This window comes from Juglans microcarpa x Juglans regia, chromosome 5S (genome assembly GCF_004785595.1).
Source record: "Juglans microcarpa x Juglans regia isolate MS1-56 chromosome 5S, Jm3101_v1.0, whole genome shotgun sequence".
NCBI lineage: Eukaryota > Viridiplantae > Streptophyta > Magnoliopsida > Fagales > Juglandaceae > Juglans > Juglans microcarpa x Juglans regia.
This window is the reverse complement of record NC_054603.1, coordinates 23,697,822-23,725,366: the sequence shown is the minus strand read 5'-3', so window position 1 is coordinate 23,725,366 and position 27,545 is coordinate 23,697,822. Positions and strand designations below refer to the sequence as shown.

The window sequence follows — 27,545 nt, the reverse complement described above, 5'->3', positions numbered from 1 at the left end:
GACAGATATTCATGATTGATGCTTATCCTGACATGGCATGGCATAAAAATTTCATATAAACAGGCATAAAATATAACATGGATTTATTGCATGAATCTTACCATCCCACATATATAAATACACCACAGGTAAGTTAGAAGCCAACTTATAAATATTGGTGCGAGATAAAAACATAGTGTGGACTGAAATGAGAGATGTTATAAAGTTAGAATTTCTCACTTAGCCACATAGAAAGAGAATTTACTAACTTAGAGCTTAATTTGCAAAACTACTCCTTAACTCTAGGAAAATTACAAATTAACCTTTAAACTTTTGAAAATTACAAATGGACCCCAAAACTTACCAAAATTTGCATACCTATTTAAATTTCATTCAAAGTTATGGATTTAGAATTAACAAAAGCTCACATCTAGTGCGAGAAACCTGCTATATCCGAAACTAACATAGGCTTTTTTTTTAAGAATCCGACTCCAAAGGCTCTTAGGTGTTTACAACCTCAAAAGTGAGATTTTGGCTTTTTTCATAAGCCTTTTATAAAATGGGATCGTTGGTATCCTTCTGACTCCAGACGTGCTCGTAGGAATCCTTTAGTCTCGATCGTTCTACTGCAGGATAACAGAGACAAATTGGTAGGCCATGGTTCACGCATCCTTAGGGCCTACCTTATGTCCAATCCTCGAGTGAGGGTCTCCCATGTGGCATTGGATTATACCTCTAGGTTCAGACAATATCATTTGTCAGATCGTAATTTTTTCTGCAATCCACTAGGATGTGACTTTTCAGATAGCGTGTGGGCTTCTGCGTACGACGCTACCACCTTTTGAGTGTTTTCGTGTAATCTCGAAAAGCTCGTACGCCTGCAAGGGTATTGTTATTGACCGTTGCTTGCCACAAGCTCGTTCTTTGTCATCGTAAGAATGATGACTCTTCAAAACTACGAGTCTCTTCAACTCCTCGTTTCCGCATGGATACTTGCTCACCTCGCTCGAGGTGAAAGTCCTTGTTACACCCTGTGCTAAGGTGTGTCTGCCAATGTTTCTAGATGGTGCCGCTTGTCCTTCCGTTGGACTAGCTACACTCTACAACACGTGGCTATTTTTTACCAAATCAATGGAGTGGCTCTCATCTTTATCTTCCATTCACACTTGATTGATGGTTTGTCCCCCTTGCACTAGCGTTTAGTTCTAGAGTGTAGCTCGTTCTCACGGTCTAGTTTTGACACTCTAGGTCTAGGCCGGCTGAATTTCGGTAGCCCACTTTTTTGTTACTCACTCTCTCCACGTGCTCCATGATTCTTAATAAATAGGGTCCTGCTGCGTCCACAAAAAAGCAAATTACTAGTCACTAATTATATATATATATATATTATAAATAATGAGATAGATAAGGATAAAAAAAATATAAAAAGACACTAAATCCCAACGATTAAAAATTATAAAGTAAACTGAATATTATTATTATATATCTATTTATGTTATTAGCTTCTAAATAATATATAAGATGTAGATCTAGATTCCAATCCAGTGAGTCAACTATCACCCATTTTGTAAATTGTATTTATTAAATTAGTGATTAATCAACTGGATATTACACGCGATCCACCTACACAGTATGTAAACAAAAGATTCACCGATGAAGAAGGGGTATATAACTATATATACATGAAAGTCTGTAAATTAAGCCCATGTAAGTCTTTTGAAGCTGTTCGAAGGAGGAGAATATTGAGAAAAAAGGTCTTGAGCTCCCCCATCCTCCATACACGATCCTCAAATGAAATAACAGGTAACCTTTGTGTTTCTTTGACAAACATTTTAGAGTTGCACGCTGTATAGAAGGGAATGCAATTCTAATCAAGTGCAGGAGTGCTCATCCTAATTGGCATTAGCAGAATCATTAGATGAAGTTTCATCATACGATTAAGGTCCTTCTTGTGGAGTATGCACAGAGGATACCTCAAGAACATAGAAATTTACTATTGTGAATTATGGGGTACTACATTACAATTAGTCGTTCTATTTGAAACAATCGATAATCAAAGTCCCATTGAGTGGAACTTATTTGTTTGGCACCATAACAAATGTAATTATGTCCTGGAACTACATGAAAGTCCCCGGAATCATTTCCTAATTAGCCTTGGCAGGGTTCGTGGTGAGACCAAATCCAAATGGGAAGAGGGGGTCATAATGTGAGTCCCCCACATTCATTGGAAGCTGATCAACGGTCTTGAACCATGTGCGTGGAAGCTTGCCGGTGAAACCATAGTCACCAAATAAAACATCGGCAACTCCTTGGCCTTCAGTTCCTGGAAGCCACGCAGCAACCAGGGCATCGATTGAGGAAACATATGGCTGGATCACAACAGGACGGCCGGAGATAATGACAACAACACACTTCACAGCCCCGCAGACATTCATTATGGTGCTTGGGCCAGGGTTGGGGATTGTCAAATTCAAGTTGTCGCCAAAAGTCTCTGCATATGGGAGTTCTCCTACTACAACAATGGCATAAGAGAATTTGTTGGACTTGACATAATCGGCATCTGGCTGCTCCTTGTAGACTACTTCGGTCTTTGGATCAACAGTATTTTCAATGGCTTTGAGGATTGTGGTACCTGCTCATGAGAAGGTTCAGGTTCATGCAAAAGGGTGAATTTTTCTTTTTCTTTTTTCTTTTTATGTACCAGGTGCATGTTAATAATAGATCATCTAAAAGGATGAGTTTGAGTTTCAATGTACCACTAGTAAGGTTGTTGCCACTTAGTCCTTGCCACTCTATTGTCCACCCACCACATTGGTAACCTAAATTGTCAGCATGGCTGCCAGCAACAAGTATTTTTGATGCCTTCTTGGGAAGGGGTAGCAATGGCATGTCTGCAGATTCACCATTCTTCAACAACACCAGTGATCTCCTAACAGCTTCTCTAGCCAATTCTCTATGCTCCTTTAAAGTGCAGTGGCATAAATGGTGTAAGGATCTTTCTGTTGTTTGTGAGGGGTCAAATTAAACATAATGAGCTACTAACCTGACTTCCAAGCTGGTGGACGAGGCTGAAATCTGCTAATGGGTTCTCAAATAGGCCCATCACAAACTTGACACGCAAAATTCTCTTTACTGCATCATCAATTCTGCTCATAGGGATTATTTTATTCTTAACCTGGTACGTTAGACCGTCAATGAATTCTGTATAGTTGTAGGGAATCATGACCTGCAATATGTCCATAGCAAACATAAGAACACTAAACTGCTAACATAATAGGTCACATTAACGTGATTTTGACTAAGCAGTGACATAATAGGTCACTGACTAACCATGTCAATGCCAGCATGAATTCCTGTTTGGATAGAATATGAGTAGTTAGCATGAGGGGGAGAGGTGATTCTGTCGATACCCTGCCAATCTGAGATGACAAAACCCTGAAACAAGTACAAGATTCATATGTTGCTCCCAGATGCTCTTTTCAATCTGACAAATGGCATGAAAATTCATGAATTTCTTTTTTACCCGAAAACGGAGAGTGTTCTTCAAGAAGCCAGTGACAAGATCATAGTTAGCATGCATCTTAATCCCATTCCAGCTGGAGTATGAGACCATAATGGTCGCAACACCCTTGATGATGGAATTGTAATAGCCCGGCATGTGTATGCTGAGCAATCCATGTCTGTCTATCACCGTGTTGTTTTCATTTATGCCATTTGTTGTTCCACCATCACCCACATAGTGTTTGGCACAAGCAGCAACCTTGTATCTGTGCAAAAGAAAGCAAGAACAAGTGGAAGTAACAGCTTAATAAGGTAAAGTTGTTTAGAGACTTTCTGGGAACCTGAGATGATCTTGTAAGTAAATCTAATTGGAAGTTTGGGGGTACACGATGTAAAACGCATGATAGTTGGAGGGGGCTAAGTGTTTTTTCCCTAACAAAAGTGAGAGGAAGATTAATATGGATTAACTTTTATGAAATTATCATCATGGTGAAGCCATTGGCAGACTGACGCACCAATTGGCTAAAGTTAAACCGAAACACAAAATACTCAGATTACCCTCTTCATGTATTCCCCCTCCTAATAACCCAACATGCCCAGTTTCCCCCCCACCACCACCCCCCCCCCCCCCCCCCCCCCCCCCCCCCCCCCCCCCGGCCGAAGAAACAAATCCTGGAACACCATCTATATTATGATTATGATGATTATGAAAGACCAAACGAACTATATTAAATAATTGGTTCAGATCTCAAACTACAGAAACAGTAGTGGTCCTATTTTATACTTTTCTTGTTTCATTTATTTCTAAAATATTGCTCTTTTTTATTCTAGTTTCTTTGTAAACATGATTAGAGGATCCATGGTCCATACTCCATAACACTTGGTCCTCAACCAAATATATAGGTCCAAAGCTGTTACTTTCAAGTGACCAATTAAACAAAAGGTTTACATTTGGCCTTCCTAATTGACTATAGGTGTACCGGCACTGAGAGAGACAAGGGTGGATTTTACTGCAGACAAAACATGACAAGGATTTGGCATAGTTATATGATGCAATATAGACTAAAGAATGATTATGGACCAGCCTAAACTTCGGAGCTGACTGTGGAAAATGCATACCGTTCTCTAGACAAATAACATATTTTCTTATAACGCAAGAATCCTACTTGCCAGTTTAGGATTTACCAAAAGCAATTGAATTCTACTTATGTAACTTTGTGAGTTAAGATCCAATGATCATTATTAACTTCATTAAATTACCTAAACAAGTTGATCATTAGTTGATGTTCTGAACTATAAAAAAAATAATAATAAAAAGAAAGAAACATCTGAGTGAAAAGGTTCTTGCCAAGATTCTTACTTTCCAGCAACAAATGGAACACCCTTGTGAGAGTTAGTGGGTATGTCCCCTTGTAACCCTGGTACAATCTCCGTCATTGCCTGAACAATCTTGGGATCTTCGCTGTAGCTTTCGTAGCACCGACCCCATCTAGGATCTCTACAAACCTGCACAGGCAGAACTAATTAGGACTCACAACTTCAGTTGAAGAGTCTGTCGTCCCGATAGCAAGCAGTAGATGGATTCAACTTAGTTACCGCTATGCAAGGTGCAAAAACATATGGGATGCCTGTAGCTCTAACTTCAAGTGCAGTTGCAGCCCCAATCCTCTTAACAAGTTCAGGGTCTCTGGTCAATCAGAAGGAAGCTCGATCACAGGTGATACATTTTAATGATAAAATTGATTATATTGACATCAATAAATTCTTATCGTTCATGGATTTCTGATATTGTAGTTTTTAGACAGACTAAAAGCCAGCAGTTAAGAAGACGAGAAACAAAAAGAAATCAAATGCCATGTTGTTCTTTTCCTAGGTTCTTCAGTAATTAAGCAACTATAAAGACTAAAGACCAGCATTGAAACACAATGGGGAAAAAATACTGTTGGCATACATGCAATCATCCATCATAGGATTTGACAGTACATGCCAATGCATTTCCCTGTTCTTTCCTATGTTTGTGCTTTTAAGACAGACTATAATCAACACTTTTATAAATTCAATGGAATCAAATTATTGATCAACCATGCCTTTTGCTTTGAGCATTTTTCTTCATCTTCAAATATGGGTTTTGCATCTTCAGCCTCTAGTGAAAGCAACTAGCTCTTGATGTTGTCAAACTTCATACATCCAGCTTTACTTTAATTTTATTTAATTGCTGTTAGGTATATGTTATAACAATTTGTTTCGTCAACAAAGCATTAAAATGAACAACTTCGACCAATATCAGCATCCAACAATTTCCGAATGAAAATTACTATCTAGGGAGCTATTTGAAACATATGGACAATAAAATGATTATTATAAGTAGCAATTTTATAGCAATGAAATTAATTCACAATTTATACAAAACTAGGCATATACCACTTATAGTTGAACAAAGAAGTTTTCCTCAATACTCAGTAATAAGACCAGGCCGAACAAACAAAGATGGAAATATTAATATTGGGAAACTTCTTGGCAAGGGCCTGTGCACCCTTGGATTAGTTGGCACGTTGTTCTTGAACACCCGGTGCCAATAAAAGAAAAAAATGGAAATATTAATATCAGGTTGTTTTTCTTGCCTGGTAGCGCCAAGTCCAACATTGTGGGGAAAAATTGTTGCCTTGTAGACATTGTTGTGGCCATGAACAGCATCAATCCCATAAATCATTGGAATTCCAAGGCGAGTCGATAAAGAACCCATTTGGTATTCATTCACCATGTTAATCCAAGTCTCTGCAGAAGCCTCCTTAGCTGGAACACTCCCTCCTCCACTTAAGATACTCCCTGCCAAAGGAAGTATTTTTCTTTTAAATGCTCGTTACCTACAAATGCGACATTTTTAACTTTGTTTTTCTTCCCTTGAAGTCAGATACAGAAAATAAATATGATAGGTGATTATTACCAATGAAGTACTTCTTCATCACCTCAGCTGATGCAACACTGCGGTCAATCTGCACCATTTGGCCAATCTTTTCCTCCAAAGTCATCCTGCGCATTAAATCCTTGATTCGAACATTCACTGGCTGTTTTGGGTCTTTATATTTCATGAATTCTGCTTCTATGAAGGCTGCCCAAAAACATAAGAGCAGAAGCCCCATCAAGGAAATGGGAGATCCCGCCATTTCCTGTTTGCAAAATGCCTTCATATTGTAATGAAGTAAAAATAATGAGGATCATAGTCAATAAGTTCCTCGAGTATACCACATGGTCAATGTATGAAAGGATTAAAGATAAGTGCATAGCATCAGACGTTAAAAAAGAGAAGATACATTTCAAGGTAAAACTTACAAATCACAAACTATGTCACATATTAATTAAATGATTAAGCTCACAATTTTCCGTTAGCTTAAAGTTTACTAGATAATTGGCAATTTAGCAGGGTACTAAAGTAATGCTTCTGAACAAAAAACTCCGACAACAAATTGTATCTCCTTCCAATTAACTACTTCGTAGCTGGGTCCAGTCATTAGGCAGAAGTTTAATCCACACATGAGAGGGGAAGTGTTAGTATATTAATTATATGATCATACGCATCACTTCCAATTATTCTAATTAAGCTTTTGGGACACTCAGAAACTTAACAAACTAAGCTATGAAAAGTAACCACAAAAAAGAAATGAAAATGAAATAAAGAAAGGGAATATAGACAAGGGAACATTTCAATAAATGCTCCTAAGACAGAAGGCAGAAGTTGATGAAGTTAAAGGATGTCATTGGAAAAAAGAAAACTAATTTCGAAATACAAACCAAATTTTGATACTAATGCAAAAAGCACGCGTATACGGTGCATCCGAAACATAAAGAGGTACATGGTGGATAGTGAAAAGAAAGTAGGAAAACCATGTAAACACGCATACCAAGAATATGATTCTCATAACTGCATTGGGTGTTATATCGGGTCAACAAATAATATGAGAACCCCCTTCCCCATTTTTCCCCTTTCATAGTCCAAAAAAATGTTGTCAAGTCTTCTGAACATTGGCCAGCCTCGTCAACATTTTAACTAAGAAAAATTATATTCATCTCCACATACAATAATTTTTTTTTTCTTACCAAATGTGTGGTATATGGATAATGAGTAGAATAATTCAATAAATTTAAGAATAATAAAATCACAAAAAAAAAGTTAAAAAAATTAAAAGAAAAAGATATGACGTGGAATGTGTGGGGATGATGAATAGCTAAACTCATTTTTGAAAGTATAGTCTTTAGCTGTTTTTTTTTTTAAAAGGCTATGTTGCTTAGATAAATTTAAAAAATTACGTTTTTCTTTTTTTTTTAATTGAGGGAGCATTTACGAGAGCCCATAGTTACGCCCTTTTGGAAAGGAAAAAAAAAAAAAAAAAATTAGTACTTCAGCACTGAATTTCAGAAGATACCGCAATATGTAAAGTTTCAACTTAGAGAGTACTAGCCCTCCTAACGATATTAAATTAAAAAATAATTTGAAAATTGAACCGGATGCATCTTCGTTTTGCGAATTGAATTCCATCTTTCAGGGCCTAGGAGGTACTAACCTATCATTTCTATCTTTTTTTCATCTGAAAAGATGGAAAATAACTTAAAGAGTGCTCCACGGCCCACGGGTAAATTATTCAATGTGCATTGTGCTCTGTTCACGTGCTCTTGTCAGGCTAGCATCATCACGTCATCACGTCTAATAATTAAGGGAAAAAAATTGTCGTTGCTCATCATTCCATATTATATATTTTAAGATTATTTATGATTTTATTTTATTCTTATTAAATTAATTAAATTATCCAACTTATCATTCATACATTACATGTTTATTATAAAAAAAATAAAAAAAAAATAAATATGATATGTTGTGTATGAAAATAATAAATAAAATTATTTAAAATATTTTCAATATTATCAAAAAATTTATCGATTATATTTTTTTATTTAATGATTAAGTGAAATATTTTTTTAATAAATTTATAATTTTTAAATCTTTAAAGAGTTTAAAAAAATATTTAGAAAAAAATTTACAGAACTTTTGGTGACTTTCCTATGTGCGTGTAGTATACCCAAAAATTAAAATTTAAAAGATTATAGTAAAATGTTTAATTTTTTTCTATTAAATTTAAAGGACAAAAAGCAGATCTCATTATCTCTCTCCTTCTATCGCATCCGCGAAAAGAAAAATATATTTAATTATAGTTTTTTCAAAAATAAAATAAAAATATTATTCTAAAAATTAGATTTTATCATTTTAAATTAAACTTGATCTATCATATTTTAAATGACTATTTATTAAGCAATATAATCAGTACAGATAAAAAAAAAAAATCATGAGAGATTAACTCCATAAATTAGAAAAATAATATTTATCTGAATTATGACATCATTAATGAGCTTGTGCTATTAAAAACAGGCACAAAGTCGAAACCAAAAATGATATACCAGAAAAAAAAAAAAGAAAAAAAATGGTCATGACATCTAAAAAGCTACCGACAAATTTCAAATTAAACGTTGGGCAACGAAAACTCCAAAAACAGAGTTGAAGGAATATACATCGGTAATATGATAATGAATCGCAAGAATCCAATCAGAAATGAAACAGTGGAGAGTTGCTTCATAGAGAGGAATCAAAGTATACTTTCTTCCAATAGAAAACTACATGATACGCACATCACATAGCAGTAGCAGTTTCCCCTTTTTTGTTCTCTTGCATTTGCCATTTCATTGTCCAACAAAATAAATTGAAAAAAAAAGGGGGAAAATACAAACGAAATGAAAATCAATTTAGGGGAAAATTACTGTCTACGGAATGCGATCAACTTCATACTCACAAAATTTTAAGAATGTGCGGTTCCTGCGAAAATTTGATGGGAAGTAAAAGAAATTGAACTCCGAATCACACTGGTTTTACCGCTCTTTTGATTTCTATAAAAGATACAAACTCATCAAAACTCAAAATGCTTTCCAATCTCCAGGGCACCAAGGAATTCAAGATAAGTACTATAAATCTTTACAGACATTTATCTCAGCAAACAAACAGAGCATCAAAGATTTTGCACACAGAAGAAGAACTAGAATCGTAGGTGTGGGAGAGATGGAGAAGGAAGAGAGAGAAGAGTTTCAACTTACAGAAGTGTAAGAGAAAACTCAAATGGGATAGCCACTGCGCGTCTGCTACTTCAGAGAGAGAGACAGAGAGAGAGGGGTTAATTGATGGGAGCTGTAGTTTGGAGAAGAAAGCTGGGATTGAGCTGGTATTTATAAAAATAAAAATAGAAAATGTCTTCTTTTATTCCAGTGAAGAAGAGGTAGGCTATTTTATAATTCCACAGCGGCTCAACCTCTTAATTATTACAATTTTTTTAAATTTTTATATAAAATATAATAATTAATTTAATTTTTTAAATTTTAAAATAATAATAAATTTAAAAAATAATATCTTAATAATATTTTATTTAATTTTTAACTTTCATCTCATTTCATTTCAATTTATTATTTAAAAATAATATTCTAAATTTAGGACTTCTATCTTATAAAAGAAAGATATATATTCGTGAGGTTAGAACCCGCTGAACTACAAGTCATAAAATAAGATTGTAATTTATTTAACAAATAAATCGATACTGAAAAAATAATACAAATATAAGTAATTAAAAAAAGAGATAATTATGATCTAATCGTAATAGCTGGGATTTGGCTCCCATTAATACTATAAGATATTGCTAGTTTAGTTTCGTGATTGCACTCAGTTCAGTTAAGTTCGGTTTAAATTTAGACATTTTCTAATATCTAAACACTCAACTCTCAAATCATTAAATTTATTTCAACTCAAAAATTTTTTACACGTGAAACTCACAACTTTTTTCAACTCAACACATATTTACATGTGGATTCATAACTTTTTTTAATTTCTCATAAATACATCTAAATTCATTTTAACATTTAAATACATCTAAACTCATCTTAAGTGAGCCACATAAAACTCACTTCACCATCTCATCTTACTACAATTCATAGAGAATTTAATTCCGCCCAACTTCAAAACCTAGCCTAAGATTGTTGACTATAAGATATTCTTTCCGTCCTCCACAAACATATTGTTTATTCCACATAATGGTTTTTTCCCCAGAAGATTGCTAGAAATGACTTCCATATTGTATTCCAAATTAGATTTCAGAAAAGACCAAAAAAAAATTCTTCATGCAATGGTGCAAGGGAATCCACACAACTATTGACTCCACCTATTTTTGTTACATAATTTAATCACTCGCAATAATATAAGAGTTTTTATCTTCGTTTTCTAGAATAATCTGAATATATGGATTCTATAATATGGTTTTTTTTTTCACCACAAGAAAAGGCATTTAATAAATTAGGGAGTAGTGTTATTCTCTCTCAAAAAATATCAGATAAATAATATTTGTATTCATCTTCAAAATATTAGGAAGAGAAAAGAAGATCATTAGATTTATTTTACAATATAAAAAATTAGTAGTGCTAGATAAAATTATAAATTTATAAAATTATAAATTTATAAATTTTATAAATTTTACAAGTCATGCCCTCCTAAAATAGTATTTTCGGTTTTACCGATTCCGGTTTGGTTCGATCCGGTTTTCCAGTTTTTAATATATATTAAATCTCTAATCTCTTATACTTATATATATATTAATATATATAAATATTAGTAATACACTAATACTATTAGTATATAGTAATACCATTGGCATAGTACTATTATTATATGTTAGTGATAATATAGTAATTAATATTATAATGTATATTAATATTACTAATATATTTATCAAAATGAATATATTGAGAATTTATTAAGCTATAAAATGTAATAAATATATATTTTATATTTAAAACATATGATCAAATAAATGTTTATATTTAATACTAAAATTTTATATTATAAATTATAATATACGTTATTTGATATATAATTATATTTTATAAATATTATATAGAATATAAAAAATATTATACAGAATATTAAAAATTAATTAAAAATATATAAATATGAGAATCGGCTGGTCCGGTCTTAGACTGCCCTCTCCCAATTTATTTCTTCTTCATTTTCGCAACCCCAATTTTCAAGACTCGAGTTGTTAGAATCTAACTCAAAGGCATACAAAACACAACGTTAACATATAGTGTTGGGAATTTAATAACATATTAACTATGATGTCTTCTTGATCGTGGAAGCGTAGACTTTTAATATATTCATACATGTGGGTGTACTGAATCGTTCCCATCGAATACAAGTTATAAAAGTTTTATTATAATACAACTTGTTATCACGTTCACCAATGGCAATGGCTTTTAATGTAATTAAATTGAACGTGCCTCCTCTGTCATCCTCCTCCTGCGGATCTAAACTCATCTTGATGTTGAGGCTGGGGTCACCCTGATGACGCATGTTTGACTCCGAAGTCAGAGGTGGTTCCTTGTCGCTACACGTTGTAATTTGTTCATTGTTGTAAATTGTCGCTTCATGTTGTAACTTGTTCATTGTAAGCTTGCGGCTTCATGTTGTAGCTTGTCGCTTTACATTGTAACTTGCCCATTTTAAGCTTGCGGTTTCATGTTGTAGCTTGTCGCTTCACGTTGTAACCTATCTGTAAGCTTGTAGCTTCATGTTGTCAACAACATTATCTTTTTTGCTTTATCTTTATTTTTGCGGTCATTCACTTTCAGGGTCTCCTCTCTCTCTCTCTCTCTCACCCGACCTAGGGGTTTTGGCGCAAGGAATTATGGGGTCCGTGTCGGGCATAGGGATTGCTGTCATCCAAAGATTTACAGTTCACCCTGCTAGAGCCGAACTCATCCCCGACGACCCCACCGACCGACGACTCCCTGCTTATACTGTCCTCGTTTACCTTCGTTAGTCAATTGGTGCCTTTAGTGATATCGTTGACGAGGCTGATATCTCTGCACTTTTTCTTTGAGCCAATTTCTTTGATTTTTGCCATTGATCTCTCGAATGCGCTTTATCCCTCCTAATCCTTTAGTTTTTTCGTTTTGCATTGCTGTGCTTTATTTTGATATGCAACTGAAAAAAGAAGAAGTGTCATTAGCGTATCTAAGCCCTTGTCCGCTGTCGTCGGCTTGGAGGGGATGAAAATCTCCCTAAGAGTTAAACTGCGTCAGGGAGACTCCGGTTGCCTCCTCGGGGGAGAGGCGGGTTAGCAAAACACCAATCTTGCTTGCACAATGGAAAGAGCCACTGGTTTATCTCTCCATCGAATTAAATTAGCCAAAGGTGTACATTCATGAGCCCTCGCTAAACTTTCAATCAATTCTTGCCAATATCCACTCCAGGGGCGGAGGGAAAAATACGAGGTACTCTATTGCTTAGTTTGGCTTTTATGGAAGCTTTAACAATTTATGAACTAGTTGTAGCCTTAGCGCTTTTATTTGTGAATCCCTTTGTTTAATCCTATAACAATACTTATTTTTTTTTTAGGTTATTTCCTTGGACTTACCACTCCTGCTTTTAAAATGTATAAATAATTTAAATAATGAGATCAATTCTAAATTAAAAGAAATTTAATTAAGAAATTTACTTTTTTAGTCATTTTTAGTTATGTTCTAAAGGGTCCGCTTTAAAGAAATAAAAAAAGGAAAACAAACAAATTGTTGATAAAACTCCAAAATGGCATTTTCTTTTGAACCCATTTTTTTTTTTTTATCCTTATAATTCAGGAAAGACAAAAAAATTTTAGGGTAGCAAACATTCTCTTTCCTCCAAGTAGTACTGTGGTTGTGGAGTCTAATTAAATAATCCAGGCTGTTCTTTGGTGTAATGGGGGCCGGAGTAAGTATTCGGGTGATCGGAAGGCTGGACCCGCTCTCCGTCGTGGGAGGGACAAGGTGTCACGACCCCGTCCTAGGAAGGACGGAATCCTGACTTACATGCCTGTTCTTTTCTTTTCTATTTTCTTTCTTTTTCTTCTTCTCACAACATTTTCTTCTCTTTCTTTTTCTAATAACATGCGATCGGCTAGACATGACACACGTGCACTTTAAATTTTTTATTTAATAAAAGGGAACACCTAATGGACATTTTATTTGAACATTCATTCTTAAGAGACTCTCAGAGTCCATCCCAAAATAAAATATCTATACGTAACATAACCCATCATTCGTAACATAACTGTCCTCGTTAGGAAAGGTCCTAAGCGTCTGCCTCTCCCTCTGCAGTAATGCCTTACTCCCCAGCCTTTTCATCATTACCTGGACGTTTAAAACATTTAACACAAAATGAGTCGAATACTCAGTAAGTAGTACACCATACAGTGAACATACTAGGCATCTATTCTTTTCTTTTGAAACATGCATACATAAACATTTTTGCTATTCTTGACAATGCTTTCATGCATAACAGTTTAACGAATAAGTCATACCTTCATGCATAAACATTTCATTGCTTTCATGCATAAACATTTATTAGCTTTCATGCATAAACATGCTTTTCATGCTTTTCATCTTTTCACTTTCATAGGCTATTGCACATTGTTACGCCCTGCGTGCTAGGGTTAGCGGTCCTGTGGCCAATGGATTCGCTCGTGGCTACGAGTTGGAATCCCATTCCGTTAGGGTGCAGCACTGGGTGTACTACCAGTACTACTACCCGGCACTGCAATCTGCCCATTCATTCATTGGGTACCCCTTTTCATTCATTCATGTGGCCGTTACGTATTTTCATATAATAAATCGTTCATTCATTCAGTCATTTCTTTCTTTCTTTTATTCATGTCAGTCCTTTCAGTCCATTTCATCATTTAACAGTTCATTCATGGAAAACGTAATTTAAAAGCATGAACTTATCATCTTTTCATTTAACAGTGCATTCATGAAGGAACATCATTTTCAAAACATGAGCTTAAACATCATTATTCATGGCATCCATAAAGCATCAGTTCATAGGGACAATTTAACATAAGTTTGTAGGGACATCTTAAAATGCTTTTCTTTGCATTATTTAAAACATGAGTTTATATGGGCATTTTAAAACACTTTCTTCGCGTCATTAAAAGCATCAGTTCATAGGAGCATTTTCAAACTCAGTTAAAGCATCATTTGAAGCATAATGTATGAAACATTCATTACCTTTCCTTTGCAATAAAACATTCTCATCATCTTTCTTACTTTGATGCACATGCATTTTCATGAAAAAGATACATTTTCATGCTATACTACATATAGGGATAATCAATAAGTTTATTGAGAGCATGTATGGAAACCTCATGACTTAGAACCTACGTGCATGCATTACCTTATACACATACACACAATTATAATCAATAGGGTGCTTAACAGGGGCTATCGAAAAAAGGCTTGTACATACTATATTCATTTACTCTTTTCTTTTAGAAGAACATTTACGATAAGAGAGAGAGCCATTCTTTCATAAAGAGAGCTTTGTGTAAGAAGCATGGTTATAGCTACTTACCTGGGAGCTTTACTAGTGAGTTCCTTTGAACTTGAAAATAAACCCATATTCAATGAAATGGAATAAATACATCAATATTCATTTCACTTTAAGCTTACTAACTGACACCCATACACGCTCACTAAACTTCCCAAGTTGGAATTAAAACGTTTCCTTTAACCCATTTTAGCTACATACATGGCACTAAGTCAACTCTTAGTATCCTCCTTCCAATATTTAAAGAACCCATGAAAGCATGAAGCTTACTTGTTGTCCCTCTTTAAAGACTACCCCATTTTCTATACAAGGGATAGGTAGGTATCATGAGTTAAAATGTATACATCGTAGGGATTTATTTAAGCATAGCAGGGAACAAGGAAGTACCACCCAAATCTGGAAATTTTATCAAAAGGGCACTTTGACAGCTTTGTAACATCATGTGGAAGTAAATCTAACAAAAAGCCAATGCCCACAAGAGGGTTGGTTTTTGTCACTTATTCTTCAAGGGTTCTTCCTACTATGGTTTATCTTTTGGTTAGCCAAGGAGTGAGGTTGAGCAAAAGGGGTAAAACGGCTGGTTTAAGCTTCCATGATGGAACATAATTTCAGAATTTTACAAGGCATGGACAGCTAGCAAGTTCTAGTATTTTCATGGCTCAAACATCCTTCACTTAACTAAAATCCTATCTATACAATTAAACAATATAAGAGTGGTAAAAACTCAAGAAAGCCTTATATATGTATACATATTATGAAAACAGTCTCAATAAAGAGATACAACTCTTGGTAATTTACGAATCCCTAAAGTAAGCTTACTAAATTAATTTATAAAGTCTTGGTGGCTTACTTAGGCCATAAATCTTAGGGAAACATGTTTAAACTATAAACTTTAACTCCATTAATTTAACACATAAATACATGACTTTAACAAGGTTAAAACATGGCTTAAACTTGATAAAACATAAGGGTGGACTACAAGTTTACTTTGTGCAACACACGGTAGGACACTAAAACAGAACAAAGCATATCTCACAAAACATCTTCATTCCTCTATTCGGCTACCACCCAACTAGAGCAGTTAATAGAGGGAACAAATGAGAATTAAACTTAGAAATTACTATATAGAAATCGGTTCACACAATATTCCGAAAAACCCCAACTCACTAGAAGATTCGTGGAAGGTGTGTTACCTGGTTGGGTCTCTTTTGAAGCCACAAAGTACACGGCAACAAGAAGAGAAAGGAAAATCCGAAATCTCAAAGCTGGACACAAACAGGAAATTTCTTCAAAAAAATAAACCCTAGATTAAACCCATAAATCTAAGATTTCGAAATCAGAAATTAGAGTCATAGAAATCCACTTACAAGGTTGATTTCCTTGAAGAATTTCGGTGGGAAGCTTAGGTTTATGAAATGAGAGAGATCGGCTTGAAGAAATGAGAGGGATCGCGCGGCTTGGGTGAAACCGAAGGGTTTCTTGTGTGAAGAAGGAGACTGGTTTTCTCTTTTCTTTCGTATTCCTTGTGACTGACGGATGAGAGAAGGAGGAAGAAGTCCAATAGCTTGTTGAGGAAGCCGGCGTGTAGGAGAAGCAAGGAGATTTAATTGGCTTGCTTGGGAAGCTGCGGTTAGGGGAGAATAAAGTCAATGAGTTTAATCAAACTTATCCCATAAGCTAGGAGATAAATAAAAAAGAGTTTGGACCATTTCTTAAGTAAATAAAATTAAAGGGTTTAAAAGAAATATTGCGAAGTCATAAAAATCACACTTTTGAATTATTTCATAACCCACCTAAAAATAAAAGCACACCCATCTTTAAAATAGATTAGTAAAATATTAAAATGATAAAATTCTTTATCTCAAAATATTTAGCTTAAAAATATTTTTAATAGATGACGTAAGGACCTATGTAGTAGGACTCGGGTATTACACAAGGCGACCTTTGTCTCAACCCAACCCTTTTGTCCCTGCAGGAGGTAGGTTGTTCGGGCAGTTTAAGACTGGACCTGCTCCCATCCTTTGACATTACGTAATTAATTCTTGACTGAAAAATAAGCAAGCTATGATAACTTTATCCTTAGTTTCGTATGAGTTAGACTTTGCAAACCTGGACTATTTGGCCTATGACACGATGTGCTTGCTGCTTTTTACTATGTTGTTGATATTCACGTTCATTGGTACAACATTCAGGTAGTCGAAGGACCCAACCCGCACTCTATCAGGGAGAGGTCAGGATGCCTCAAGTCAACCTGCCCCTTTAGTCCCCGAGTAGGTAATTCAGATAGCGATGTGGTTGCTCCGCTCATTCGCCGCTTCTTTGTATGATCAAAATCATCCTACAATAAATTGTGTTTTATGTTGAGAATATTTGGTTTACAAAAAATATCTTAAAAGTTAAAGTTTGCACATTGATATGGCTTATTGTGTATACATAAGATTTTAAAACTTTATTTTTACTATATAAAGTAAATCTATTGTATCACATCTAGCCATGTTAATATATAAACTTTAATTTTATTTCCTTTTGTGAACTTTGATATTTCCTTTTATAAAGGAAATGGAATAAATAATTAAAATTATTTTATTAACTAGTTAGTGTGGAAAATATATAATCTATATTATTAATAATATTGACACAATTCAATTTATAATATTAAAATCTGTAAAAAAATTTTTTACAAGTTAAATCTTGTTACATCATCTATATATATAATTTACTTCACATTCGTTTTTGAATAAATATGATTGAACTGGATTAGAAATAAATAATTTAACTTTATTTATTGAATACTCTTGACTGGCCGCTAGCCCACTAGATGGTCATGGATCCCAACATCAACAGTTGTCAAAAGAGGCAAGGAGGAGCTGGCTTCCGGCATCGTCTATATATTTCATATTTGATAAGAGAAAAAAAAATTAAAAAATTATGTATATTGTGTAACATGAACATAATAAATATAATTTTTCAAAAAATTTTAAGCGCATCTTGTATAAGTTATTTTTTGTAGCCAAGTTACTGTATTAAAAGTTTTTGAAATCAAATCAAAGTTCTTTTCATCATGAAAAACGGAACAAATGATAAGATTGGCCAAGGATAATGAACTCTTTAGTCAAATGAGACTTTCATTCATCATGTGAATGGGATAAAAGGATAAGACCGACAATTGTGGATTTAAAAAATACACTTAATCGTAAATGAAAAAAAATAAAAGCTTTGTAGTCCTCCTCGGATATGTTCTTGAAACATTATTTTTAGTTTGTGTTGGAGACGTGTCCTACCACTAACCAGAATGCCCCCCTTGCAACCAATAAAAGTAGCGGTTCGGTGTGCCTGATGCACACATCTGATATCTAAGTAAGCGATATACATAATAAGTTATTACCAAAAAAGTAATCAAGATGAGTTGTGTTACCTAAACATGTTGCCCGCTTCTTGTATATATAGGTGTAGGCGGTTATTGTTAGGCACTAATGATGATCATCCTATTTGGTCTTATCTTCATGTTCTGTTGACTTTATGCTCAACCCGAGAATGTTAGATTCATCCCAAGTTCCTGGATCAATTATCCATTCTACCTTATTTGACAGTTACAAGATGGGGTCGTATAAGTCTGTAAGACTCCATCAACTTGATCCTTACCATCTGTTGGGTTGAGCCTTTAAACTAGGACCACTCCTTATTAAGGGCTAAACGAGTCATTCCAGTTACCTCGCTAATTCCCTTTGTGTGGACATGAGGGAATTAAATTGCTGACGATACTACCTCGCTTGCCTGTTGACCAACCTCAGATATGGGCTATAACGGCTACATTTGGACAAACGTGGCGATCATGTAGTGGGCATTTGATCGACGCCCTTTTTGGAAGGGAATCTAGTAAACACCCTGCCTAGTGCCTGGCGATTCATTTTCCTAGGCCTTGGAAATTTCAGACGTCAGTGACTTTTTCGTGACATGTGTCACTCTTACTTAGCCAACTTCTCCTTTCTGTTACATCACCAGATCATGCAATGATGATGCTGTCAGCCCCCTCTGATTTCCTTTACTCGATTGTGTAGCCGTCACCCCTACTCATTCATAACCTTCTGTTTCCCTTCTTCCCGTTTACTTGCATTATCCTTGCTATCTTTGCACTTTATCTTGCGTCTCTTCTTTCCCCTTCGCTACAAGATTTAATGGTGGAATTTCTATAAGTTTTAGGAATCTTGCAAAAATTCCATAAGTTTTCATGAATCAACAAATCGTATAGGTTTTAGTCTGTCAGCATAGTTAGTGTTACCACTCATAATGGTAACAAAAGTGCGATTTTATTTATTTGAAATAGTTAGAAGTGTTAGAATGCGATATAGTTTACGCCATTAGATTTAGAGAGTTATTTAAGATTTTATGGCACAATAAATTCATTTTCAATTTTCAGAAGAAACACTTGTTCGAAAATGTGTTTTGTTTATTTCCAGACACTTCCGAGTTGAATTTCGCTAAACGAATTGCACAATTAGGTTAGTGTATATATTTAGGATTTTAGAGTGCAAACTTTATTTTCACTTTTCTCGAAGTGAATAGTAATCTCGATAATAGCACTAAGTACAATGTTTTTAAAATTACAGTGTAGAATGTCCAAATTAGGTTAGAAAAGTTTTATGTGGACACTTGGTAAGATCTTAGCCATATTTGATGAATAGTATTGGACACTTGGCACCAAGAAGAATCATGAGATGGAAATGTGAAGAAAATCAAGGTGTGAGATCATGCCACCTAAGCAAAACCCTATTCCATCCAACCATCCAATTTGTGTAAAACCAAAGAGGGTTTCAACTCTAGTGAAACCTTAAAGATTTGGAATCTAATTGAAACCCCAAAAAGTTTGGAGGAAACTGACCCCAAATTGATTTCAAAACTATATTGGTTCTTATTTCTAGCATTGTGTTTAATCATTTGATTAAATCACTTCTATATGCTATTAATCCCTCAAATTCATGTTATGACGTCATTATTCAACCCTTGAAACCATGAAAATTTGATTGGATTAAGAAAAATTAGATTTGGGCTTGATAACATCTCAAACCCTAATCAAACACTTTTTAAACCCCAAAATTAAGCTCGCTTGTTAGGCCCATTAGACCTACAAATTTTGGCCACCTTGGCAAAACTTATTGAGGAAGTTTCCACCCTCTCAAGAATGACCATCCACTACTTATGACAACCCTCAAATAGTCCTTGATGGGAAAGGGAAGGCCACCTCACCACCACCTTCTATACGCCACCTCTAAACAGCTCATGCCTTGGGCAGTTTGTCCCTCACTTTGACCAAGACTTTCATCATTCAAGTATCATTCAAAAGCCTCACTTCATTTTTCAGAATGTGTCAGAGGCGTGCAGGCCATTTCCTCACTCATTCATCCCTTTCATTTCCATTCTTGGAGAGAACACAGAGTTTTCTCTTGGGCAATTTTTTGAGTTTTATTGCCTTCAGTTTTCGAAGCCTTTGTAACTATTAACTCACTAAGATTCCTTCATGAAAGTTGTTCCTCTTTGAGTTTAATTTTTGTGATTACCTTTTTTTGTTTGATTTCATGATTGTTTGGTTTATAAAAAGTTATTTTAACCATAGAAAGGTCAATCTGAGTGATAAATTGGCTAATATGTTGTACTTTTGAGTTTTGAATAAGCTAATGGACAAATCTTGGTCCAAACTTTTTTATAGAGTATTGCTAACATGTTTATATGAATGTTTGTTAAGGATTATTTGCATGATAAAAGCTTTTGATGAAATATTTTCTCAGATCTAAAAACTTAGAAATTAGAAGGAGAAAAACAGTTTCTGTTATATGAAAGTTTGGATCTTTTATGGTTTAATCTTACTCTAATGGTTTTTATTTTTTTATTTGATGATTTAAGCCTCTGATCTACATATTAGGATATTAGTTTGAATATTTTTTGTGTTTGTTTCAAAGATATGAATTTTTATGTAAGAGAATACTTGGTTGGGTAAAAAATTTGATGATTTCAGGGGTTCGGTGGGAAACATCTACAGTTTTCGCATGCACTTTGAGCACCTAGCGTGATTTGAGTGCCACCAAAGATGGAATGAAATGATATGGTACCAACAATTGAGAAGATTGCAATGTCGAATCGATCCCATTGATAATGCATCCAATGACGACTTCCTAAGGAATGGGTTCGCAACTTGTGGCCAGAGACAAAGTTAGCTCCAAAAGACCACAAAGTCTAACACACAGGGTGTCACGATGTGTATCGGTCAATGAAAGTGAAAATTAGATAAGTATAGTTCAATTGTGTGTAATATTGCATGGCCTTTAAAAAGAAAAGAACTATGTGAACTATTATTTTTAATTAATGTATGGTATAACTATTTATTGAGTATTAGACTATTTTTGCATTAAATGGTTTAGTGTGCCATGTATTGCAGATGATGAGGTTGCAGGGCAAGACATGACTCCAAGAGAAGAGACAGATGCTTAGAATTGAGTGTTGAGAAAATGTTTTGAAATGTAGCCACAGTCCTTTCCTAGGAAGTAGTTGTTAGACTAATATTTGTATTTAGCCCTATTTAATATAGAAAATTTTATTGTACTAGAAGTAAAACTTGAGGCATTAATATTACATCTATCACCAAACAACAGAAGGCACTTTCAGAAAAGTATTCTCATATGACGACCAAATGCCAGACTAGTATTTCAAACCTTGAGTTATGTGAAAAGTATGTATGGAACTGAGTATATAGAAAAAAGATACCTCCAAACTAATTCAACATTCGCGTTGTTACCTTGCAGAAAGACCAAAAGTGCCACAATTCATACATCATTGTGCAATAGTTACTTAATTCCTATAACAAGTCATGGATATTTTTTAATGAAAGCAATTATGCTTGCGACGGTCTTGAATTAGCACGTTATAAGATGACATTGCTGTGACTTATGACATTGCTGTGATGGTTCTTTCCATACTGGTAATGATATTTTTGCCCCTAACTAATTTTGATGGTGTATAGATCCTCGTCAAAGAATTTCTTGTAAGTACACTTGGTCTAATTTAAGAAAAATATTTCCAGTCCAATGACCCCAAGATTAAGGCTCCGTTTGGATTTAGAAAGTGTTTTATTTTATTTTATTTCATCATTACAACTTTTTTAAATTATCATATAAAATATAATAAATAATTCAATTTTTTCAAATTCCAATTCAACTTTTTCAAATCTTAAAATAATAATAATATTAAAAAATAATATTTTAACGATATTTTTTTTAACTTTTATCTTTCATCTAAAATCATTTTATCTCATCTTGAATCTAAACTAGCCAATGAATGGTGAGTTTCAAACCTATGGTGTCTGGTTTATAAGACATTGCTTTATGACCACTATGCCACTCCTTGGGGTTTAGACCAATACGATTCTAATGGTCATCAATTAAACTTTTTCTTGGCAGGCTTGAACAAAGCGTGTAGAATAAAGCAAATAAAAAAGGGTCAAATTTCGAGACGCATATTCACGCCGAGTACCTGACCTTCTGCTCCAATGTATTAACATGGGATTGAGGCAAGAGTTTCCCTCAAAGAACAGCCGAGGCCTTCGTTAATTTGCTTTACTAATTAACCCAATAACACGTCCATTGGGAACATCAATAATTCAAGTACGAGATAATAAAACTTCAGAACAGCATGCTAAGGCTCTGTATGCCGATTGGGCTATTGTCCCACTCTCGATATAACTTTTGAAGAAACCTCGAATATTATTTATGTATATAATAATTTATTATTATTATTATTATTATTATTATTATTATATTAAAATAAAAAGATCTCGTTTTAAATTTGTGTCTTTAAGCCTCATTTTATATTGGGCTTCCCTTGATAAGTAGTTTCTGTTTGTAAGATTACTCGATAATCAAAGTTCCATTGAATGAAACTTATTTCTTGCCACTATAACACTTGCAATATTTCTGTCCTGGAATTACAGGAAAGTCCTCGGAATCGTATCCTAATTCGTTTTAGCAGGTTTTGTAGTGAGACCAAATCCAAATGGGAAGAGAGGGTCATAATGTGGATCCCCCACATTCATTGGAAGCTGATGAACAGTCTTGAACCATGTCCGCGGAAGCTTGCCTGTGAAACCATAGTCACCAAATAAAACATCGGCAACTCCTTGGCCTTCAGATCCTGGAAGCCATGCAGCAACCAGTGCGTCGATTGAGGAAATATATGGCTGGATCACAACAGGGCGGCCGGAGATAATGATAACAACACACTTCACAGCCCCGCAGACGTTCGTGATGGTGCTTGGGCCAGGGTCAGGGATTGTCAAGTTCAAGTTGTCGCCTAAACTCTCCGCATATGGGTGTTCTCCTACTACAACAATGGCATAGGAGAATTTGTTTGACTTGACATATTCAACATCCGGGTTCTCCTTGTAGACTACTTTGGTATTTGGATCAATGGTATTTTCAATAGCTTTGAGGATTGTGGTACCTGCTCATGAGAAGGTTCAGGTTCATGCAAAAGGGCTACTTTTTCTTTTTCATTTTTTCATTTTATGTACCATGTGCATGTTAGTAATAGATCATTTAAAAGGGATGAGTTTGAGTTTCAATGTACCGCTAGTAAGGTTGTTGCCACTTAGTCCTTGCCACTCTATTGTCCACCCACCACATTGGTAACCTAAATTGTCAGCATGGCTACCAGCAACAAGTATTTTTGATGCTTTCTTGGGAAGGGGTAGCAATGGCCTGTCTGCAGACTCACCATTCTTCAACAACACCAGTGATCTCCTAACAGCTTCCCTAGCCAATTCTCTATGCTCCTTTAAAGTGCAGTGGCATAAATGGTGTAAGGATGTGTCTGTTGTTTGTGAGGGGGTCAAATTAAATAAAAATCATGAGCTACTAACCTGACTTCCAAGCTGGTTGACCAGGCTGAAATCGGCCAGTGGGTTCTCAAATAGACCCATCACAAACTTGACACGCAAAATTCTCTTCACTGCATCATCAATTCGGCTCATAGGAATTCCTTTATTCTTAACCTGGAAGGTTAGACCGTCAATGAATTCTGTAAAGTTGAGTGGAACCATGACCTGCAATATGTCCATGACAAATATTAGATACCTAATTGCCGAGACATTAATGTGATTATGTGAGTTTGACTAAGCAGTAAGCATTATAGTTCAATGACTAACCATGTCAATGCCAGCCTGAATTCCTATTTGGATAGAATGTGAGTAGTTAGTATGAAATACAGAGGGGATTCTGTCGATAGCCTGCCAATCCGAGAGGACGAAACCCTGAAACAGGCCGTCACAATATTTATCTGTTGCTCCCAGATGCTCTTTTCAATCCGAAAACTATTGACAAACTTAAGGTAAATTCACGAATTTAATTTTTACCCTGAAACGGAGAGTGTTCTTTAGGAAGCCAGTGATAAGATCATTGTTAGCATGCATCTTAATCCCATTCAAGCTGGAGTATGAGACCATAATTGTCGCAACACCCTTGATGATGGAATTGTAATAGCCCGGCATGTGTATGGTGAGCAATCCATGTCTGTCTATCTCTGTGTTGTCTCCATTCACGCCATTTTTTGTACCACCATCACCCACATAGTGCTTAGCACAAGCTGCAACCTTGTGTCTGTGCAAAAGAAAACAAGAGCAAGTGGAAGTAACAGCTTAATCAGGTAAAAAATGTTGCAAGTAAATCTAATTAATTGGAACTTTGGGGTTCACAATTTATACAACATATGATAGTTGGAGGGCGCTAAGTGTGTTTTTCCCTAAGAAAAGTGAGGGGAGGTGAAATATGGGTTTACTTCAAATAAATTATCTGCCGTTTCTATAGAAAGACAACAGATTCAGTCAAATGGTTCAAATTACAAGGCATCATATTCTCATGCATATGACGTGGGAATACTACTTGCTAGTTTAGGATTTAACAAAAGCAGTTGAAATAATCTACTTATTTAAGATCCAATATATCATCATTATCTATTGCGTTAAATAAACTAAACAAGTTGATGTTGGTTAAAGGGTACTTTCTTGCCAAGATTCTTACTTTCCAGCAACAAATGGAACACCCTTGCGAGATTTAGTGGGTATGTCCCCTTGTAACCCCGATACAATCTCCGTCATTGCTTGAACAATCTTGGGATCTTCACTGTAGCTTTCATAGCAACGACCCCATCTAGGATCTCTGCAAACCTGCACAGGCAGAAGTATTAGGGATTCACAACTTTGGTTGAAGATTCTGTCATCCTGATAGCAAGCAGGCAGAAAAGTTGGATATATACCGCTACAGAAGGTGCAAAAACATGTGTGAAGCCTGTAGCTCTATTTTCAAGTGCAGTTGCAGCCCCAATCCTCTTAACAAGTTCAGGGTCTCTGGTCGATCAGAAAGAAGCTTGATCACAGGTGATACATTTTCATTATAAGATTAATGATTAGACAGAAATCAATACATCCTTAATCTTCTTGGATTTGTGATATTTTATTCCTTAGACAGACTAAAAGACAGCAGTTAAAATATTAATGTACTGAGGATGTTCTTCTTGCCTGGTAGCGCCAAGTCCAACATTGTGGGGAAAAATTGTTGCCTTGTAGACGAGGCTGTTGCCATGAACAGCATCAGTCCCATAAATCATTGGAATTCCAAGTCGTGTCGATAAACAACCGTTTTGGTATTCATTCACCATGTTAATCCAAGTATCTGCAGAAGCCTCCTTAGATGGAGCACTCCCTCCCCCACTTATGACACTCCCTGCCAAACAAAGTATTTTTCTGTAAATGCGCATTACCTACAAATGCGACACTTTAACTTTCTTTTTCTTCCCTTGAATGCACACACAGAAAATAAAAATGATAGGTGATTATTACCAATTAAGTACTTCTTCATCACCTCAGCTGATGCAACACTGCGGTCAATCTGCACCATTTGGCCAAGCTTTTCCTCCAAAGTCATCCGCTCATTAAATCCTTGATTCGAACATTCAATGGCAGCTTTGGGTCTTTATATTTCATGAATTCTGCTTCTGTGAAGGCTGCCCAAAAACATAAGAGCAGAAGCCCCATAAAGGAAATGGGAGATCCCGCCATTTCTTGTTTGCTAAATGCCTTCATATTGTAACGAAGAAAGTGACACGTCGCGGAGTTTCTTTGAATTTCCCCGATGATAGAATGAAGGAAGGATCAATTTGATAAATCGCGAAAGCACGAGGATGTAATCATCAAATAAAAAATCCTGAGAGAATTAGAGAAATGATATCCAAAGTATCACATAAAACGCATACTTCACATAGCAGTACTAGCAGTTTCCCCCGTAAGAACCATCATGCTCTCAATTCTACTCATCATCTCTACACTGCTCACCTCATTTTATTTTTTATTTTTTTATTTTTTTCCTCAGCAAGTTGTAATGTATGAATGATTAGTAGAATAACTCAATTAGTTTAACAAGAATAAAAAAAAATTAAAACAGATATGATGTGTGAATGATGTGTAGCAAAACCCCAAATTATAAGAAGGAAAAATCTCTTTGGAGGCCGGTACCCACAGCACACTGCAACTCCAAAGCCTTATGAGTTTAGTAGTGTCTTTACACATCTAGCACACCTCTGATGCGGAAGTTTTCTATACCGGCTTATGTGTAGCAAAACTCATATTTATTACTTATATAAATTACTATTATATATATATATATATTATCTTTTTACTTATAAAATATTTATAATTATTTTATTTAGGTATTTATAACTATATATGTAGTTATTTTTATGTGTATTATTTTATATTCATTGGAATAGTGTAGTGGCCTTTTGAATGATTTGAACAAGAGATACTTGTAGTTAATTACATATTATATATAGTAATAACTTATTTTTATCTTATTATGAAATATAAAATTAACACAAAAAAAATCTAACATAAATATATATATATATATATATGTGTATATATATATATATATATATATATAAATTAACAGAGCCACAAACATTTTGCACACAAAAGAAGAAAAGCCATGCATAATCGTAGTCAAGTTAGAGATCAGGGAGAAGAAAGAGAAAGACAAGAGTTTCAACTTACAGATCAAGAATGAGAGAAATTAAACTCAAATGGGAAGAGATCTAGTAATTGATGACAGGAAGCTGTAGTTTGAAGCAGAAAGTAGGATAGATGTGGTACTTATAAAACCTAAAGTAGAAAACAATTTATGTCATAAATGAATCCAGACAAAAGTAAACAATTATCTGAGATTACAACATAAATTAGAGGTAATCATGATCTAATCGCTGATGTATATATGTGCTTGGGCAAGTAACGGCACCGTTTGTTTGGTACGTTCTTGATCTCGGATTATATTGCGATTCTGCGAATAAGGCTGGCTTCATGTCCACTCAAATGGATTCAATATTTGGAAGAAGAAGGTTCAATTAAGCATAGAAATTCATAAATAAATTACAAAAGTTGAGTATAAGTGACCACGACTAGTCGCGGGTATATAAATAAATTTACTTATTTTTATCAATTTAAGATTAATTTTACATGGTATTAAGTCAAGTTTCCATCCCTGAGCTTGTGTGATTGTGTAGCCAAGTTGTTGAGTTAAAAGTATTTCGA

At 34.9% G+C, this 27,545-nt stretch overlaps 2 protein-coding genes and 1 long non-coding RNA gene across 5 annotated transcripts; all 3 read right to left on the bottom strand.

Moving 5' to 3' along the window:
* Nucleotides 1-1,855: 1,855 nt before the first annotated feature.
* Nucleotides 1,856-9,754, bottom strand: LOC121266988 (beta-glucosidase BoGH3B-like). 3 transcript variants are annotated; one of them, XM_041170867.1, is made up of 10 exons: nucleotides 9,616-9,754; nucleotides 6,425-6,662; nucleotides 6,102-6,306; nucleotides 5,077-5,167; nucleotides 4,841-4,986; nucleotides 3,503-3,746; nucleotides 3,310-3,414; nucleotides 3,023-3,205; nucleotides 2,736-2,940; nucleotides 1,856-2,611 (listed from the first exon to the last, which is right to left on the bottom strand). In XM_041170867.1, the coding sequence occupies exons 2-10, from the start codon at nucleotides 6,642-6,644 to the stop codon at nucleotides 2,124-2,126; spliced, it is 1,887 nt and encodes a 628-aa protein (XP_041026801.1). In that variant the 5' UTR covers nucleotides 6,645-6,662; nucleotides 9,616-9,754; the 3' UTR covers nucleotides 1,856-2,123. The 3 variants fall into 3 exon arrangements, with proteins under 3 accessions (XP_041026801.1, XP_041026800.1, XP_041026802.1); XM_041170866.1 differs by having other exon boundaries at nucleotides 6,425-6,647; nucleotides 9,616-9,710; XM_041170868.1 differs by lacking the exon at nucleotides 9,616-9,754 and having other exon boundaries at nucleotides 6,102-6,344; nucleotides 6,425-6,563.
* A 3,776-nt stretch (nucleotides 9,755-13,530) lies between these two features.
* Nucleotides 13,531-16,440, bottom strand: LOC121266990. Its single transcript, XR_005940957.1, has 3 exons — nucleotides 16,291-16,440; nucleotides 16,117-16,188; nucleotides 13,531-13,728 (listed from the first exon to the last, which is right to left on the bottom strand). It is a non-coding gene; the product is annotated as an uncharacterized LOC121266990 (long non-coding RNA).
* A 6,198-nt stretch (nucleotides 16,441-22,638) lies between these two features.
* On the bottom strand, nucleotides 22,639-25,659 carry LOC121266989 (beta-glucosidase BoGH3B-like). The gene is made up of 8 exons (XM_041170869.1): nucleotides 25,482-25,659; nucleotides 25,220-25,310; nucleotides 24,985-25,130; nucleotides 24,321-24,564; nucleotides 24,114-24,218; nucleotides 23,829-24,011; nucleotides 23,537-23,741; nucleotides 22,639-23,410 (listed from the first exon to the last, which is right to left on the bottom strand). Exons 1-8 carry the CDS (start codon nucleotides 25,619-25,621, stop codon nucleotides 22,923-22,925), a joined length of 1,602 nt encoding a protein of 533 aa, XP_041026803.1. The 5' UTR covers nucleotides 25,622-25,659; the 3' UTR covers nucleotides 22,639-22,922.
* Nucleotides 25,660-27,545: the final 1,886 nt, after the last annotated feature.

Bases quoted from the DNA above. Each gene is read 5' to 3' on its own strand.
- LOC121266988 (XM_041170867.1), bottom strand. From the start codon at position 6,644: ATGGCGGGATCTCCCATTTCCTTGATGGGGCTTCTGCTCTTATGTTTT. The intron at 4,987-5,076 runs GTAACTAAGTTG...CTGCCTGTGCAG, and splicing joins TTTTTGCACCTTGCATAGCG to GTTTGTAGAGATCCTAGATG. The intron at 2,941-3,022 runs GTTAGTAGCTCA...TGCACTTTAAAG, and splicing joins TCCACCAGCTTGGAAGTCAG to GAGCATAGAGAATTGGCTAG.
- LOC121266989 (XM_041170869.1), bottom strand. From the start codon at position 25,621: ATGGTGAATGAATACCAAAACGGTTGTTTATCGACACGACTTGGAATT. The intron at 25,311-25,481 runs GCAAGAAGAACA...CTGATCGACCAG, and splicing joins GTTGGACTTGGCGCTACCAG to AGACCCTGAACTTGTTAAGA. The intron at 23,742-23,828 runs GTTAGTAGCTCA...TGCACTTTAAAG, and splicing joins TCAACCAGCTTGGAAGTCAG to GAGCATAGAGAATTGGCTAG.